This window comes from Aulostomus chinensis, chromosome 20, assembly GCF_037954235.1.
Source record: "Aulostomus chinensis isolate RoL2024-O1b breed Wild chromosome 20, RoL_Achi_v1.0, whole genome shotgun sequence".
Classification (NCBI taxonomy): Eukaryota; Metazoa; Chordata; class Actinopteri; order Syngnathiformes; family Aulostomidae; genus Aulostomus; species Aulostomus chinensis.
In genome coordinates this window covers 7965236-7980304 of record NC_141339.1, presented here as the reverse complement: position 1 = coordinate 7980304, position 15069 = coordinate 7965236, and the positions used below count along the sequence as shown (strand labels likewise).

General features: G+C 39.6%; 2 protein-coding genes and 1 pseudogene across 3 annotated transcripts in view; 2 read left to right on the top strand and 1 right to left on the bottom strand.

The window, feature by feature from the left end:
• The window catches only part of LOC147242704 (leucine-rich repeat and fibronectin type-III domain-containing protein 2-like), a 147422-nt gene that overhangs the window by 46708 nt on the left and 85645 nt on the right, over positions 1–15069 (top strand). The window lies entirely within an intron of this gene.
• LOC147242707 (uncharacterized) lies at positions 1096–4721 on the top strand (annotated as a pseudogene). Its single transcript, XR_015110607.1, has 3 exons — positions 1096–1340; positions 1809–1924; positions 2101–4721. The product of XR_015110607.1 is annotated as an uncharacterized LOC147242707 (transcript).
• On the bottom strand, positions 5396–7391 carry LOC147242706 (uncharacterized). Its single transcript, XM_086190514.1, has 2 exons — positions 6195–7391; positions 5396–5722 (listed from the first exon to the last, which is right to left on the bottom strand). The coding sequence occupies exons 1-2, from the start codon at positions 7023–7025 to the stop codon at positions 5396–5398; spliced, it is 1158 nt and encodes a 385-aa protein (XP_086046640.1). The 5' UTR covers positions 7026–7391.

Here is a 15069-nt window from a genome sequence, read left to right as displayed (position 1 = left end):
TTTGGCGACAGTTCAATTATGTCATTTCCTGTACCTCTTGGCCCTTCAAACTGAGTTTGAAAGGATGGAAGATGATATTGAAATATAAGGGAATATTTTAAGAAAGGACATTCCTACGACATAATTGTCGATATGCTTTCAACATATTATGACATTAAAATGTCCCATGGAACTCTGAAAGCACGTTTGAAAGATTTAGGAAAGAAAGTTTTTTTTAATTTTACTGTAACTGCATTTTTCTGTTTTGTATTTGCAACTTTGTGTTGATTGGGATGTACACTGTGTGCATTGTTTTGTTGGGAAAAATAATATATATTTGTTACCGTTCTTTGTTTGTCTGTTCTGTACGGAAGCGTATTGCATTCACTTGGCAAAAAAAAAACCCTCCGGTTTTTCGGAGTAATTTTTTCTGTTTTTTGTGGTATTTTTTTGTGCCTTGTTTTTCGGAGTATTTTTTTCTATTTTTTGTGGTAATTTTTCCCCCTTGTTTTTCGGAGTATTTCTTTCTGTTTTTCGCGGTAATGTTTTCGCCTGTTTTTTGGAGTAACTTTTTCTGTTTTTCGTGCAAATTTTTAGGGCCTGAGCCAGTCCCTGGCGAAGACCCTATTATGTTTCGAAGTCACACTCGTTTTCTCCTTGTTTTTCGGAGTAATTTTTTTTTGTACTGAGATACGATCCCGCGAGAACCGCCAACCTGCAAGTGACTTCCGTCGATCTCGTCGATCTATGGCGACTCTGCATATACATGCCTCACTTTCTACTGTCAATAAAAGGTAAGGCTACACACAGGGCATGATACTTTTTGTTATGTTTTAGAGAGTATCCTTCTATTTTAAGCCTACTGCTTAATGTAGCAGGTAAGGAACAGACGAACGATGGGCACCATTTCAGTTGTCAGTAGAAGTAAGCTAACAGTTTCCATCATGCTGGACATTGTTGTTGTTACTCGTCTTTCTTTCCGTATATTGACATGGCAAAAGTAGAACGAGCCGTTCGTCATGACGTTAGGTTATACGTTAATATTATAACTTATAATATAGAGACATAACATGATAATTATAACATAGAAGTTGCTGAACATGCGGCACATAAACATGTAAACAAACGGAACGTTGCGGTAGACTAGTCACTAATTGACGCACCATGACGAGCGTTGTGAGTTGTTGAGTTTACGCGTACATCCAAATGTTTTTCGCAAGTGCAGGGTAAACAGTGAACGTAAAGAAAGAAAGGAAGAAATAAATAAGTAATATATGGGGTCCATCTCATTTGCTGTTTCCTATGTATTTAATACATGCATGCATCCCTGAAACATAGTGAGGAAGAATCCTGCATGAAACGTCAGTGCACATAATTATATGTAATAGGCCTATGTGTTGAATGTAAGATGTACATTTGTTGCATTTGGTTACTGGTTAAGTACAACAATTTACTAATACCCTATGTTGCAAAGACCCAATCTGGATTTTATTGACTATTTGAATAGTAATCATAGTAGTAACAACAATAATACTACTAATGAAAGCCCACTATGAGCTGCTGAGTTTAGTCTTCTATACTATCAGAGTAATTTTATTATTCGGCTTTCATCATAAAAGGACACTACTCAAAACAGTTATGGTGGTAAATTGAGTGAGTATATTTAAATCTTCAATGACAGGTCAGCTTTCAAAGGAGAGAATTTATAGGTCAGCAGTCAAGACATGAAACATCCATTTTAAACAAAATTATTTTATGCTTTCATATAATTTGGCAATATTGGTTTTGGCAGTTTATATAGATTATGCATTTTCCCTTAATTTCTGCAGTGCCAGCAATGGCTACATCCTCAACTCCAGGCCTCCCACAAGATGATGGTCTGTGGATATTTCTTCACAACAGAGGTGTTCCCGAGGAGTGTATTCTGAAAATGCAGCAGGATCATGTAAGTCTCAGCTACAAAAGCTGTTTTTGCAATGTGTCATACTGTCCATTGTGTTATCATCTGCATTAGGCACTTATAATTGGTTGTCCTGGAATTTGGCACAGAAGTAAATAGTCTTGAAGATAACATAGTTTAACCAGTATCATGTCTGATGTATACATTTGTTTTTATTGCAGATTGACAGTTCAGTAATTGGAGAAATAGATGATGCTACCATGGCTTCTTACATTCCAGCCTATGGTGACAGGATTGCCACATGGCGTTTCTGTATGGAAAAAAGGACAAGAGGTGGAGATGATACAAAAAGACTACCCTTATTTAAAAAACTTAAAAAAAAAATGGGCACAATGAGCAACAAAGACAACGAGCAAGGTTTTGAGGGGGAGAATACAGTGCAACCAACCAATATGCATCTAAAAAGTAATAAGAGAGCCTGGAAGACAACTCGAAAAATAGAATTAGGATGGATACATGACAACAAACAAGTCAGAAAACGCGGTGGTGGAGGAACCAGAGTTCTTGATATTAACAAGAAGGACACTAAAACTGAGATTTTGTCACAAGCTAAAACTGTTTTTCCCTAATGGAAATTCAACAATGGGAAAGTGGGAAGAGTTCAGTCATGATATAGTTGACTTTCAGGAAGCACAAGTTCATGAGGATGTTAGTGTGGGAGACTTCTACGAGACACACAAATTGGGGTTGTTAAGATTTTATTTGTTCACAGAGACTCTGACCAGTGAAGACCCAGAGGAAGGAGCAGATATACAGACAGATGAGCAACATGAAAGCACAAAATCTGAACAAGACAAACACATGATGGAAAAAGTCGAGCTCCTGACGCAGAAAGGACATAACGGTGAAAATCAAATAGACTCAGTCGAAGATGAAGAGCAAAGCACCGCCACAATGTCAGCTGTTGTCTCTCCTGCAGCTGTTCAGACTATTGACCTTACTTCTTTGTGTAATACATCAGAAGTTATTTTTGGTCCATTGACAGGAGGGCCGTTTTTAGGTGCTCTTGATGATACATGCATATATGAGCCAATACTTGCAGTAGAAGAGGAACCAATAAACACCCCCACCTACACCTCAACTCCTATTGATGCTGAGACAGCTTCTGCTAGACCACCAAGTCCTGCCAGTGAACTTTTGCATGTGACTGTGAAACTTCACAGAGTTACTCTCTTAGATGAACTGATTGCTCAATTCAAGGATGAAGCAATGATGACATACTCTGTGAAATACAGCTTCATTGATGAAATGGGGGCAGATGCTGATGGTGTGTCCAGGGATGTTTATGCTGCCTTCTGGACAGAGTTCCTAGACTGTGCTGCAGAAGGTGCAGATGTGAGGGTGCCATCACTCTCCCCAAAATGGCAAGAGGAGGAATGGAGGTCTGTTGGCAGGATATTAGCCAAGGGACTGAAGGACCATGGGTATTTTCCATTTCGGCTGGCACAGGCCTTTGTAGCAGCAGTCATATTTGGTGAACACTCTGTTTCACCTGATTTACTGTTGACTCCCTGATGTTGTATCTTAGTCAGTCTGAGCGTGATCTCTTGTCTACTGCTTTGCAAGAGGCTGTTGACGGTGATGACAAGGAAGAGCTTCTCGATCTTATGGATCGCATGGGAGTAAGAACAGTACCAACACAAGACAATTTGAGAGCCGTGCTTGTCCAGGTTGCCCACAAGCAAATGATCCAGCACCCAAAATATGCTCTGGATAATATTGCGGAGGTTGCAGGACCAATACTCAGGAAGATTTTCCTCAGTGTAGAGGATATGAAAATACTGTATGAGGACATCAAACCAACAACACGAAAGGTGATTAAGATGATAACAGCTTCTCCTGCTAGTTCCGCAGAGAACCAAAGTCTGAGATTTTTCCATCAGTACATAAGGGGGTTGGATGAAATAGGTCTCAGGAAGCTGATGAGATTTCTGACTGGGTCTGATGTCATCTGTGTGAAAGAAATTCAAGTCACATTCACCTCTTTGGAAGGTCTTGCACGGCGACCAATTGCCCACACTTGTGGCCCAACTGTGGAGCTGCCATCAACTTACAACAGCTACCCCGAGCTTCGAGCTGAAATGGAGGCTATACTGTCCAGCAACACCTTTGCAATGGACATTGTGTAAGAATTGTTAAGTGACTTATGACCACATAGACATTTTTCTCATCCCCATCTGTGCCAGCAATGTAGGTTTAGACTGTGTGAATGTGGGATAGAGCATGTAAGGAGAAAATGTGATTAGCTCAGGTGCTGTGCGATGAGTGCAAAATGATTTTATGACATTTCAAGATTTTAATTTTGTTAAATCTAGAAACAATAACTTGCTTTGTTTTAAGACACTGTAAGTTATCATAGCATGTAAGGGGAATATGCTCTAGCTAGCTCAGGTGCTGTGTGAAAAGCACAAATTGATTTTTTATTTTGGATATTTTCTTTCTATCATATCAAGAAGCAATCAACAATTTACTTTGATTTAAGACACGTTGGTTATCAGTCTAGGATAAGAATGTTTGGACATTAGAAATACTTTCATTATATTTTCACTGTTAAAGCATAATAGAATTTGAATCTCTACCTCATGTCAGATGTTAAGGCTTACAGTGTTTATGAATCTGCTGTTAAAGGGTACTTTGAGGGTTTTTTTTTTTTTTTTGGCATAACTTTCTTCAAACAGATTGTGTCTCTACGGTTGAGTCAGTCAGGAGTCCTGTTCTTGAGTATGTCACTTTTGTTATAGGCTACTTGTATTGTAAAATGTTAAAGTTATCAAATGTCTCTAAATTCAAGAAAAATGCATGCCACAATAAAAGATAACCATATGCCTCATTTGCTGAAAGTTTAATGATGACTGCATTACACCACACATGTAGAGTGACATTTCATTCAAATACATAAGAATAGTTGATCTGATCTGTTTACATGTTTGAGAGATGACATGATAATCACCAACATATTTTAGATACACACATATTTACCAAATTTAGTAATTGGCTGAAAATGACATAAAGTAACTTCATGGGAGAAGGAATAAAAAACAGGAAGGTATATTTCCAAAAAGCTACCTTATACAAGAAATAAATATCAAAAGAAAAAAGGTTTCACTGCATAGTATTAATAGATATTGTGTCTATTTGAAATTTAGCATACACACGATTGAGGACAAGTTATAACCTGTTTGATTTATAATTGATAATGGCTGTCCTTTTTGTTGGCTGCTCTATTAAATAATACACCCAAGATTTTCCTTTTTTCACATGTAACGTGATGTGATATTTCATGTGCAGCTATTGAACTGCCAGCACTTATTTTGATGTGTAATTTTTCCATACTGAATAGAAAAAGGATAAACAACGCACAAATGGGAAAGGTCCATTAGTAAAGAGTTAACAGTTTTTGCTGTTTAAGCACAATACACTTTACAGTGAAATTCATGGTCCAAAGATTTTCTTCTTTCAAATTTGAGCTCGTATGTAAGCACGTAAGAACATGTAAAGCTCAATGGCTTCCTCTGGAGAGGTAGGTGGATGAAGATTGTTTTCTGCCATGGCAAGGCAGCAAATGTCAAACACTGTATCATCACAGGGATAAGGTCCTCTCTGAAGGCATTCCTCTTTGCAGGCTTCAATCTTTTGTTGGGATACCTCTTTCAGGTATTCTCTGGCACCAAAAAGTTGGGGTAAGGTGTACATTATCACTGGACGCCCACCTGGAGACACAGCATTTCTGCATGGACGAATTCTGTGAGCGTTCCACATGTGAACAACTTCCTGCAGTTCTTTCTAAAGATAAATAAAAATAGAAAGTGAGTGAATCAGTTCACACATTTGCTATACCAACTGCAGTAGATATTATGATCTTTAAGCTTAGCCAGTAGTATAGTATATAATCAGCTCCAACTTAAACATCTGTAATTTTAACTGTATAATACAATTAAAAACATCAAAACATTGACAAGGAACCTTTTATTGCATTTTACTTTCCTGACTTTGAATATAAACTGCTGATAACAATTATATGTTTTACTTTAGTAAGGTTTTGAATAAAGTCTACATAGAGTGAGCTCTTTTTCCATTAATATCAGTAGGCTGTGATATTAGTACCACACTAACCCCTTACACAGAGAGATACTACTGCTTTTTGTGAAGTAAAACATTGTATACTTTAACCATTAAGCAGCTGTCACAGTATTATTCTAACATTATTCTGACAGCACTATGGGAAAACCCATCATAAACATATTGCAGTTCTTACCTCTATAATTCCAAGACATGTGAACTGAATGAGACTTTTGTCCAAAAAGTCACCAGAAAAGGAGTCTGAGTCTTTTAAATCTTGGAACAGGTTCATCCAGAACTGTGCGTGTTGCCTCCTGAAAAAGCCCCACCAGTTCTCTATTCTTTGGTTGTGATTGCTCGATCCATACAAATAACATCTTTGCGAGAAGTTGTCCAGATGATCGTGTCTCAAGAACATCTGCATTTGTTCAATGTAACAGTTCTCGGTCCCGAGGTCCGAACGAATTTGGGCAGCAGTTCCATTCCTTGATGACACCTCATCGATGAAGTATTGCGCAATTATTTTGGGATCACTGTTTGTAGAGTAGGCGTGTAGCCATATCACCATTCTTGAAAACCCATCTATTGCACCATTGATGCAGATCCCGTACGGTTTAAGTTTATCATACAAGTCAACATGCCACAGAAAGTTTGGGCCTGGATTCCGGTACATACGCCACCGAAGTCGATTTCGGTGTCTCAGCTGTACACCGTGCGGATCCAACACTTTCAGCAGTCTCCTGATAGTCTCTTGAGTCACCACGTAGCCAGCTTGAATGCATTTCAAATGCATCATCTTGTATCCGTGGAGCATGCCATATCTGTCCAACTGATCCTGGACAAACATTGCTATGTCTAGGAGATTTGAATGGCCTTTCCTTCTGAACAGCCCCAAAGTTCTCATGTGCCTCCGTAAAGTCGACAAACTAATGGTAATACCATCTATATGACTTAAAGACAGGACTAATTCCCAATGTCTTAAACCCAGATCAAAGTAAATCTTGATTAAACTAAACAAGCCGCTCATTTTTGCTTCATTAAATTAAGCTTGCGATAAAGGAATGAATGTGTCTATTTCTCCAGACGCAGGGGAAAAAAACTCAGGAAATCAGAAAAAAATAGCCCGAAAAACAAACGGTAGAAATAAATTACTCAGGAAAAAAGAAAAAAAATTACTCCAAAAAACAAACCAAAAAAATAAGTTACTCAGAAAAACAGAAATAATTACCACTAAAAACAAAGCTAGAAAAAATAAATTACTCAGAAAAACAGAAATAATTACCCCGAAAAACAGAACAAAAAATAAATTACTCAGAAAAACAGAAATAATTACCCCGAAAAACAGGATAAAAAATAAATTACTCAGAAAAACCGCAGTTTTTTTTTTTGCCAAGTGAATACAATACGCTTCCGTAGTTCTGATTATAAAAACAATATTCTAAAATATTTGACATCTGTCTGTAGTAAGTGTAACACTAAACAAAAAAGGCCTAAGACATTATGATGAATGCAGAAAAAGTGTTTTCCATTCATCATAGTGTTTTACATTGAGCACATCAGTGTTCAACTGATTCTTATGAATGTATACTCATATAATGGTTTGTTTTTGTCATTTGAAAACAATATACCATTTTGAGAAGAAATTACATTGTTTTGAAAGTAAAACTTCATTTTGCAGGAGAAGTGAGGTTTTGCCCATTGTGTGTGTTTTTGGATTTGTGTATAGAGTGTTCCACCCGTGTCCTGGATTTAAGGGCTTATCTTTGAAGGAGGATGTGTTCCACGAAAACTTAACTCTGGATATACAACATTTTCGGGTGATGTTTTTGGGCTTGGCTGAGAAGCTGCAGCCTCTCATAACTGAGTGTGAGAAGGCGTGCTAGCAGTTAGCATTATAATCCATGCCAGTGATAGGCAGTGTGTGTGTGTTTGTGTGTGTGTGTGTGTGTGTGTGTGTGTGTGTGCGCGCATGTGTGTGAGGCTTGAGCTGGATGTGATGAGGGAGTTCTTAGGCCACCATGATCTAAGTAGGCAGCCAACAAGTCTGCGGATTGAGGTCATGTCTGGCCTTCTGTACCCAACAAAATGTAATGTGGCCAATTCAACTACTTTGTGCACTTGAGATGGTTCTCAGTCCATGGCACACTTGTGTTTGGAGGCAGACAGAAAAAGCCTGACAGTTACAGTCCTTTTTTCCTGTCCATTCTCTACTCCATTTTCTACCACTGGAGCCTATCCTGGCTGCCTTCAGGTGACAGCTGGGGTACACCCTGGATGGGTCGCCAGTCCATTGCAGGGCCAACACGTGTAGACAGACAACCATTCACTCTCACAGCCACACCCACAGTCAATTTAGAGTATCCAATTAGCCTTGTCTCCTCTTGCATGTCTTTGGACTGTGGGAGGAAGCACTCAATGAGAACCCACGCAGGCACAGGGAGAACACACAAACTCCACACAGAAAGACCCTGTGTACCAGCAGGGGCTTGAACCCAGTACCTTCTTGCTGCAAGGTGACAGTGCTAACCACTGCATCACGGTGCTGCCCACCCATTTTTGTTCTTTCTACTGGAAATACATGTAGCTTTCTCAGGCTGCGATGTCTCATGCCTTCAAACCAGATCCCTGATGCTTGTAAAGACAAATATGCAAGTTACCTCCTTGATGAAATACATCCATGGAGGAAAAGAGGGGACAGCTTTATTTGTAAAGGGACGTTAAATTTGCTCTCTTGGTCGACAGCCAAAGGCCCATCAGGACTCATTGAGCTGCTTTGTGGTGTTGTTTATCCCTGCCAACAAACTGCTGTGCAGACTCCCTGATCCTCTGACAGCTTTCGGAGCAAAGAGGAGGATCCGCTGAGATTAGACTGTGCTCCAGCAGAGCCCTGGGGAACCCATGTTGTGGCACACCACAAGACATCAATACATTATTTATATCATCCAAACATCAAAAGTCTCTGCCGTTAGGGGCTATTTATTGTATTAAGCACAGTGACACAGGATGCCTCAGTATCAATAGCCCTTCAGCCGGAAGGATAGACAATGACCAGCTTTCTCCATTTAAGTCTGATCAGTATAGTTTCAGTTTTCATTGATCTCTGTGGTAAGTCATCATTCTGAAGTTATGTCTCAAGAGTTTGTCTGCTTATTGTTACAGTAGTCCTACCTTTAGTTCAAAATACAAGGGATCAGCCAGGATACATTACATGCACAAATCAAAATAGATGTGCTTATTGTCACCTCCTGCACACACACAGTACATATCCCCAAAAATACCTAAACCTTGTAGTTTTATTTCTTCAGTCATTTCTTGGAAATATAGGAATGTTTGAGACTCATTCTAATAATTTAGGTCCAATAAAATACTTTCTGGATTTCAATATTCCTCCCCCGAGAATACTGACCATGTGCACAGCGGTGACAAATTATTTAGCTTAGATGTGAACTCCTGCATCTCTTTAATTTGTCTTGCATATTTGTAGAAACTTAATTTTTCTGCTGCTGATTTTATCATCAGAGGTTATAGGCTCTGTGAAGTCAACTGTGTACTTTGTTACAACTGCACGGACATGTCCGAGCTAAAGGGCAGCAATGTGCTGGAAAATATAAATGTATTATATTTATATTTTCCAGCACATTGCTGCCCTTGGCTTCTGTTTGAAAACTGCTGAGATATATTTACTCATCAGATTGGATCACGGGGCCAGTTTATTAGATGTCTGACTCATTCTGCTCTGTTAGTCATATGCCCTCCTTGTGATATCAGCTAGCTTGATGCTGGAAGCTGGAGAAACAAGTTTGCGACACATTAAAAACAATCAGTAAGACAGTAAAACAATAACATATTCATTGTTCTCTTTTCATTTTCTTAATATCTGAAGTAATTTCCACTTTGCCCTTTTTTGATAAATGACAATAAAAGGCTTTTTCCACATAGGACTTGCTTTGTCAGGTTGGCTTTAATTTGAAAGATATACAGTTCGTGGTGTGTTTCATTGTTATTAGCTTTACATCAACTAAAAGAAAGCCAGCACAAAGAAGATTGGAATTAATTAGCAACTAAAAACAGTGTGAAAGGGTGACCCTCATGTGCCGATGGAACTTTTTCTCTGGAGATGATTGGTTAAGTAGGACAAGGTATGTGCATTTCACCCAATGAGACATTTCATCACACGTCTTTATAAATTTTAAATCGTCAAACAAAATGATTCGGCCTTCTCACCAAAGAGACATTTAAATTAACATCGAAAGAATCTATTCTGTAGTTACATGAACATAGACATGAATGTACCTTAAATTTAAATATTGTTTCAGATACATTTGTGAGACAATGTGATACTCTGTGATGGGATCATACTGGGTGATTAGTGACTTTATTTTACTGCTACATTGACACATTTTGCATCTCATGATGTCCCATCTATCTATTAAAACACAACATATTCCACATTTAAAGAACATTTGGTAGTGCGATCTCAAGATCCTTGAGAAGGTTGTCCTGGAGCAGCTACATGAACATCTGCACAGCAACGAGCTCTTTGAAGCCTTCCAGTCTGGATTCAGGGAACACCATAGCACTGAAACAGCACTGGTCAGAGTCTCTAATGATCTTCTTATAGCTTCAGACAGAGGTCTTGTCCCTGTACTTGTCCTTTTGGACCTCAGTGCTGCATTTGACACCATCGACACAGCATCCTGCTGCAGACACTAGACCATGACATTGGGATTAAAGGAACTGCCCTAAAATGGTTTAAGTCATACTTATCAGATAGGTTTCAGTTTGTTCATGTTAATAATGACTATTCAGAGTACAGCAGAGTTACATATGGTGCACCACAGGGTTCAGTTTTAGGAGCGATTCTCTTCACTCTTTACATGCTCCCATTAGGTGACATAATCCGGAAGCACTCGATCAACTTCCACTGTTACGCAGATGACACACAACTTTACTTGTCGATGGAGCCAGACGACACAAACCAGTTTACTAATCTGCAAGACTGCCTAAAAGACATTAAATCCTGGATGTCTTCTAACTTCTTAATGCTAAACTCAGATAAAACTGAGGTCATCGTGTTTGGACCTAAACACCTCAGGGACACACTCTTGAATCGGATCACTACTCTAGATGGCATCACCCCCGAGTACAACTGTAAGGAACCTTGGGGTCATTTTTGACCAGGACCTTTCTTTCAGCTCCCACATAAAGCATGTGACTAGGACCGCCTTCTTCCATCTGCAAAGTATCGCTAAGATTAGGAATATCCTTTCCCAGAGTGATGGTGAGAAACTGGTGCATGTATTTTTCACTTCTCGGCTGGACTACTGCAACTCTCTCTTGTCAGGATGTCCTAAATACTCTCTAAAGAGTCTCCAGCTGGTCCAGAACACTGCAGCGAGGGTTTTGACGGGAGTTAAGAAGAGAGAACACATTTCTCCTTCTTTAGCTTCTCTCCACTGGCTTCCTGTAGGATCTAGAATCAACTTTAAAATCCTTCAACTGACTTATAAGGCTCTCAATGATAAAGCCCCATCCTATTTGAAAGAGCTCATTAGTCCCTATTGTCCCACCAGAGCACTCCACTCCCAGAATGCAGGTCTTTTAGTGATTCCCAGTATCTCTAAAAACAGACTGGGAGGTAGAGCCTTGAGTTACCGGGCTCCTCTACTATGGAACCTCTCCTCTCCTCTCCCCCTCTCTCCTCCTCTCCTCCCTGCACATTTTTGGAACTGTCGTTACCATTACTTGTTGCACTTTGCAGTTTGGCCTTGGTGTCTCGCAGTCTCTCTGTGTTTCCACAGATCCACCAGAGCTCCAACCGCCGCCTACATCACCCCCCCCCCCCCTTATTCCCTACTGTTACACCGGCCTGCGCTCCCCTTCCATGAACCAGTCTGCCATCCAGTCCCCCATCAAGCTAGCTTGCTCTCCCTGCCTCCGCTTCCAGAAGCTTCCTTCTTCAACTGTTAACATTTCCATGTTTCCCACATTTTGCATTGTAAACTGTTTTCTTGTCTGTCGCAACATCTACTGCACGTCTGTCCGTCCTGGGTGAGGGATCCCTCCTCTGTTGTCACCCTGAGGTTTCTCAGATTTTTCCCTGTTAAAAGGGTTTTCTATGGAGTTTTTCCTCAGTCGATGTGAGGGTCTAAGGGCAGAGGATGTTGTTATGATGCCATGTGAAGCCCTTTGAGACAAACTGTTTGTGAAAGGGCTATACAAATAAAATTGCCTTGCCTTGCCTTGCCTTGCCTAGTGCAGCATCAGTGTCTTCACTATAAATTAATATCCATGAGAAAATGAAGAGGAGCGTGGGAGGAGCATTTTGAGCAAGGAAGCACGAATCATGTTCCCGCCTTCAAGTGGTGCAAGGAGAGAAAATGTAGCAAACAGCAGCTTATGAATGCTCCAATTTTGGATGGTCTTTCTATGTAAATGTCTTGTTTTTGTTGGAGACAGGCTATTATTTAAGGGAGCTTTCTGGAATTTTTTTGTTTGTTTGTTTGTTTAATGATTTATGCTCCATACAACCAAAAAGGGGCTGCACGGTGGTGCAGTGGTTAGCACTGTCGCCTCACAGCAAGAAGGTTCCGGGTTCGAGTCCCTGCTCAGGCGTGGGGTCTTTCTGTGTGGAGTTTGCATGTTCTCCCCGTGCCTGCGTGGGTTCTCTTTGGGTACTCTGGCTTCTTTCCACCGTCTAAAGACATGCAATTGGGGACGAGGCTAATTGGACGCTCTAAGTTGACCGTAGGTATGAATGTGAGTGTGAATGGTTGTTTGTCTTTGTATGTTGACCCTGCGATGGACTGGCGATCTGTCCAGGGTGTACCCTGCCTCTCCCCTGTAGACTCTGGGATAGGCGACCCTTAATAGGAATAAGCGGAAGACAATGGATGGACAACCAAAAAGTGAAAATTCATGGTGAAATCGGGGAAAACAATAACTGGATTATTTGTTGGGTATTTGATCTTCCCAACATTTTTAAACAGTATGTTTTTTTTGGATATCATTTGCCTTTGTAAAGAGAAAAAGTGATTAAGTTAGAAGTGGAGCATGCATTTGTTTAAAAAGCAGGAGATTAGTACTCAACAGGATTGAGTAGAGCATTGTAGCAGAGGGAGCACTTGGTTCTTATCAGCTTGGTCAATATTTAATGTGTACAAAGTATGCAAACCAAGCTTTTTGTGGCTTTTGTGAGTGTTGACACAGAATTGTCACCACTTGTTTGGTAATTTCTCTGCTGCTTCTATGAATTTAGGAGGATGGAGTCTCTCAATGTGCACATCAACTTTATCTATCTATCTATTTATCTATCTATCTATTTATCTATTTAGATATCTAGGTCAAAAGAATGACAGAAAAAAGAATGAAGAAATTTTGTTTTGGATCAGGGTTCATGCAAACTGTGTTACAAAGATAGATTTCTTTTTAGCTTGGTTGCTGCTGCTTTATCAGGATGTGTACTCCTCAAACTGCAGCTATTCTGTGTTACTAATAAACCTTTTTAGACACAGAGTGTGCCAAATATGCAGCCAGGTAGAGGTGGGAATTTGCTGTCTTCGTGCCTATGAACATGCAGACACTCATAGACACAAAAATGTTCTTGTTTTTACATCAGTTATGTAGGGGTGTCACTAAAAACACACCAATGGTTTCTACATGTCAAAAAAGGTAGCTGATTGAGGAAATAATTATGGTTTGGGAAAAATTTAAGAAGTACAGAAGTACATGTAACATTTGAAATACAGTCTTTAAAGGTACAACTTACAACTATTCAGCTTAGATTGTCTGTCATCCAGATCTTGGTGTCCCTTAAATATTATGTCATGGGCAACTGGAATTTTTCAGTTTTCTGGGAGACATTCTGCCTCTCATCCAAAAAAATGCTTCTTCAGTTCTGAATCACTGGTAACAGGCTTTTAAATTTCTGTGTCGGTGTGACGTCTTAAAGGCCTGCATATCCCCACCAGTGACTTGGAACTGAAGGAGCCTCTTGGATGAGAAGTGAAATGTCTTCAAGAAAACTGAAACAGTTCAGTTGCCTGTGACACTGCAATTAAGAAATTTGTAAGCTGTGCTCCATTTTCCAATCTACAAATCAGTAAGGGGAAACACAATATTGCAAATCTGGTATGTCCAGTCCTGTAAGAGACACTGAAATATAGGCTAGAATTATAGAGAATACTTATCTTTGTTGGTTTCCAGCCATCAGCTAAGCTACAACACGCTGTGTGGAAACATAAGGAGTTGATCATGTTGTAGCGACTATCAAAATGTTACAATTAGCTGATGAGGTCTGTCCTACATGCTGTGATCAATCAAAGTTTTCTAGTTCAGACACACAAATAAAAACAAGATGTAAGAAGTACTGCTGTTGTAGGGAACTGTCGAAATGAAAAGTCAACAAAAAAAATTGCACCTTCTTCACCCACCCTCTGTATTACAAACAAACAATTAGGTGCTAGTGATAATAAATACTACAACAAGACTCAGATGCTAAACACACAAACATACCATAGCAATGGAACTCAATTAAAGGTGATATTGATAGCAGTGGCTTAAGTGCACAATATAAGGCATATAAACCTCCCTTTGATATAGTTATAATGCCCTACAGATCTAACCTGTAAAGTGCTGAATTGGAATGGCTATTTTACATGTCTCTTAAAAGACATTAATAATGCTCCCTGTGTTTGCTCTTATGAGTTGCATCATTTGCTCTGTGGGGAAATCAAAACACAGTAAATTGAAAATGTCTGTGTCATGTACAATGTTTTCCTGCAGTACCATCCCAAATTTTAGCTCCTGGCCTGTAGTGCAGTGACAGAGATTAAGATACAGCAGCACACAAAGAAAAAGTATCATTTGCAGAGTCAATGCTGAGAAGATATTGTGCTGCCTGAGCAGTTGTATCTGAGGGGAGATGCACACATACATCTTCATGAGCATCTATAGATCTGCTGCAAAATTACCTGAATAAACAATGCTGTCCAAGTTATTCATTGCAGGCCAGACCTGGAGTGTGTCTCTGTTATTGCACCTAAGGGATTAACTCCGATATCTCCTCCAAA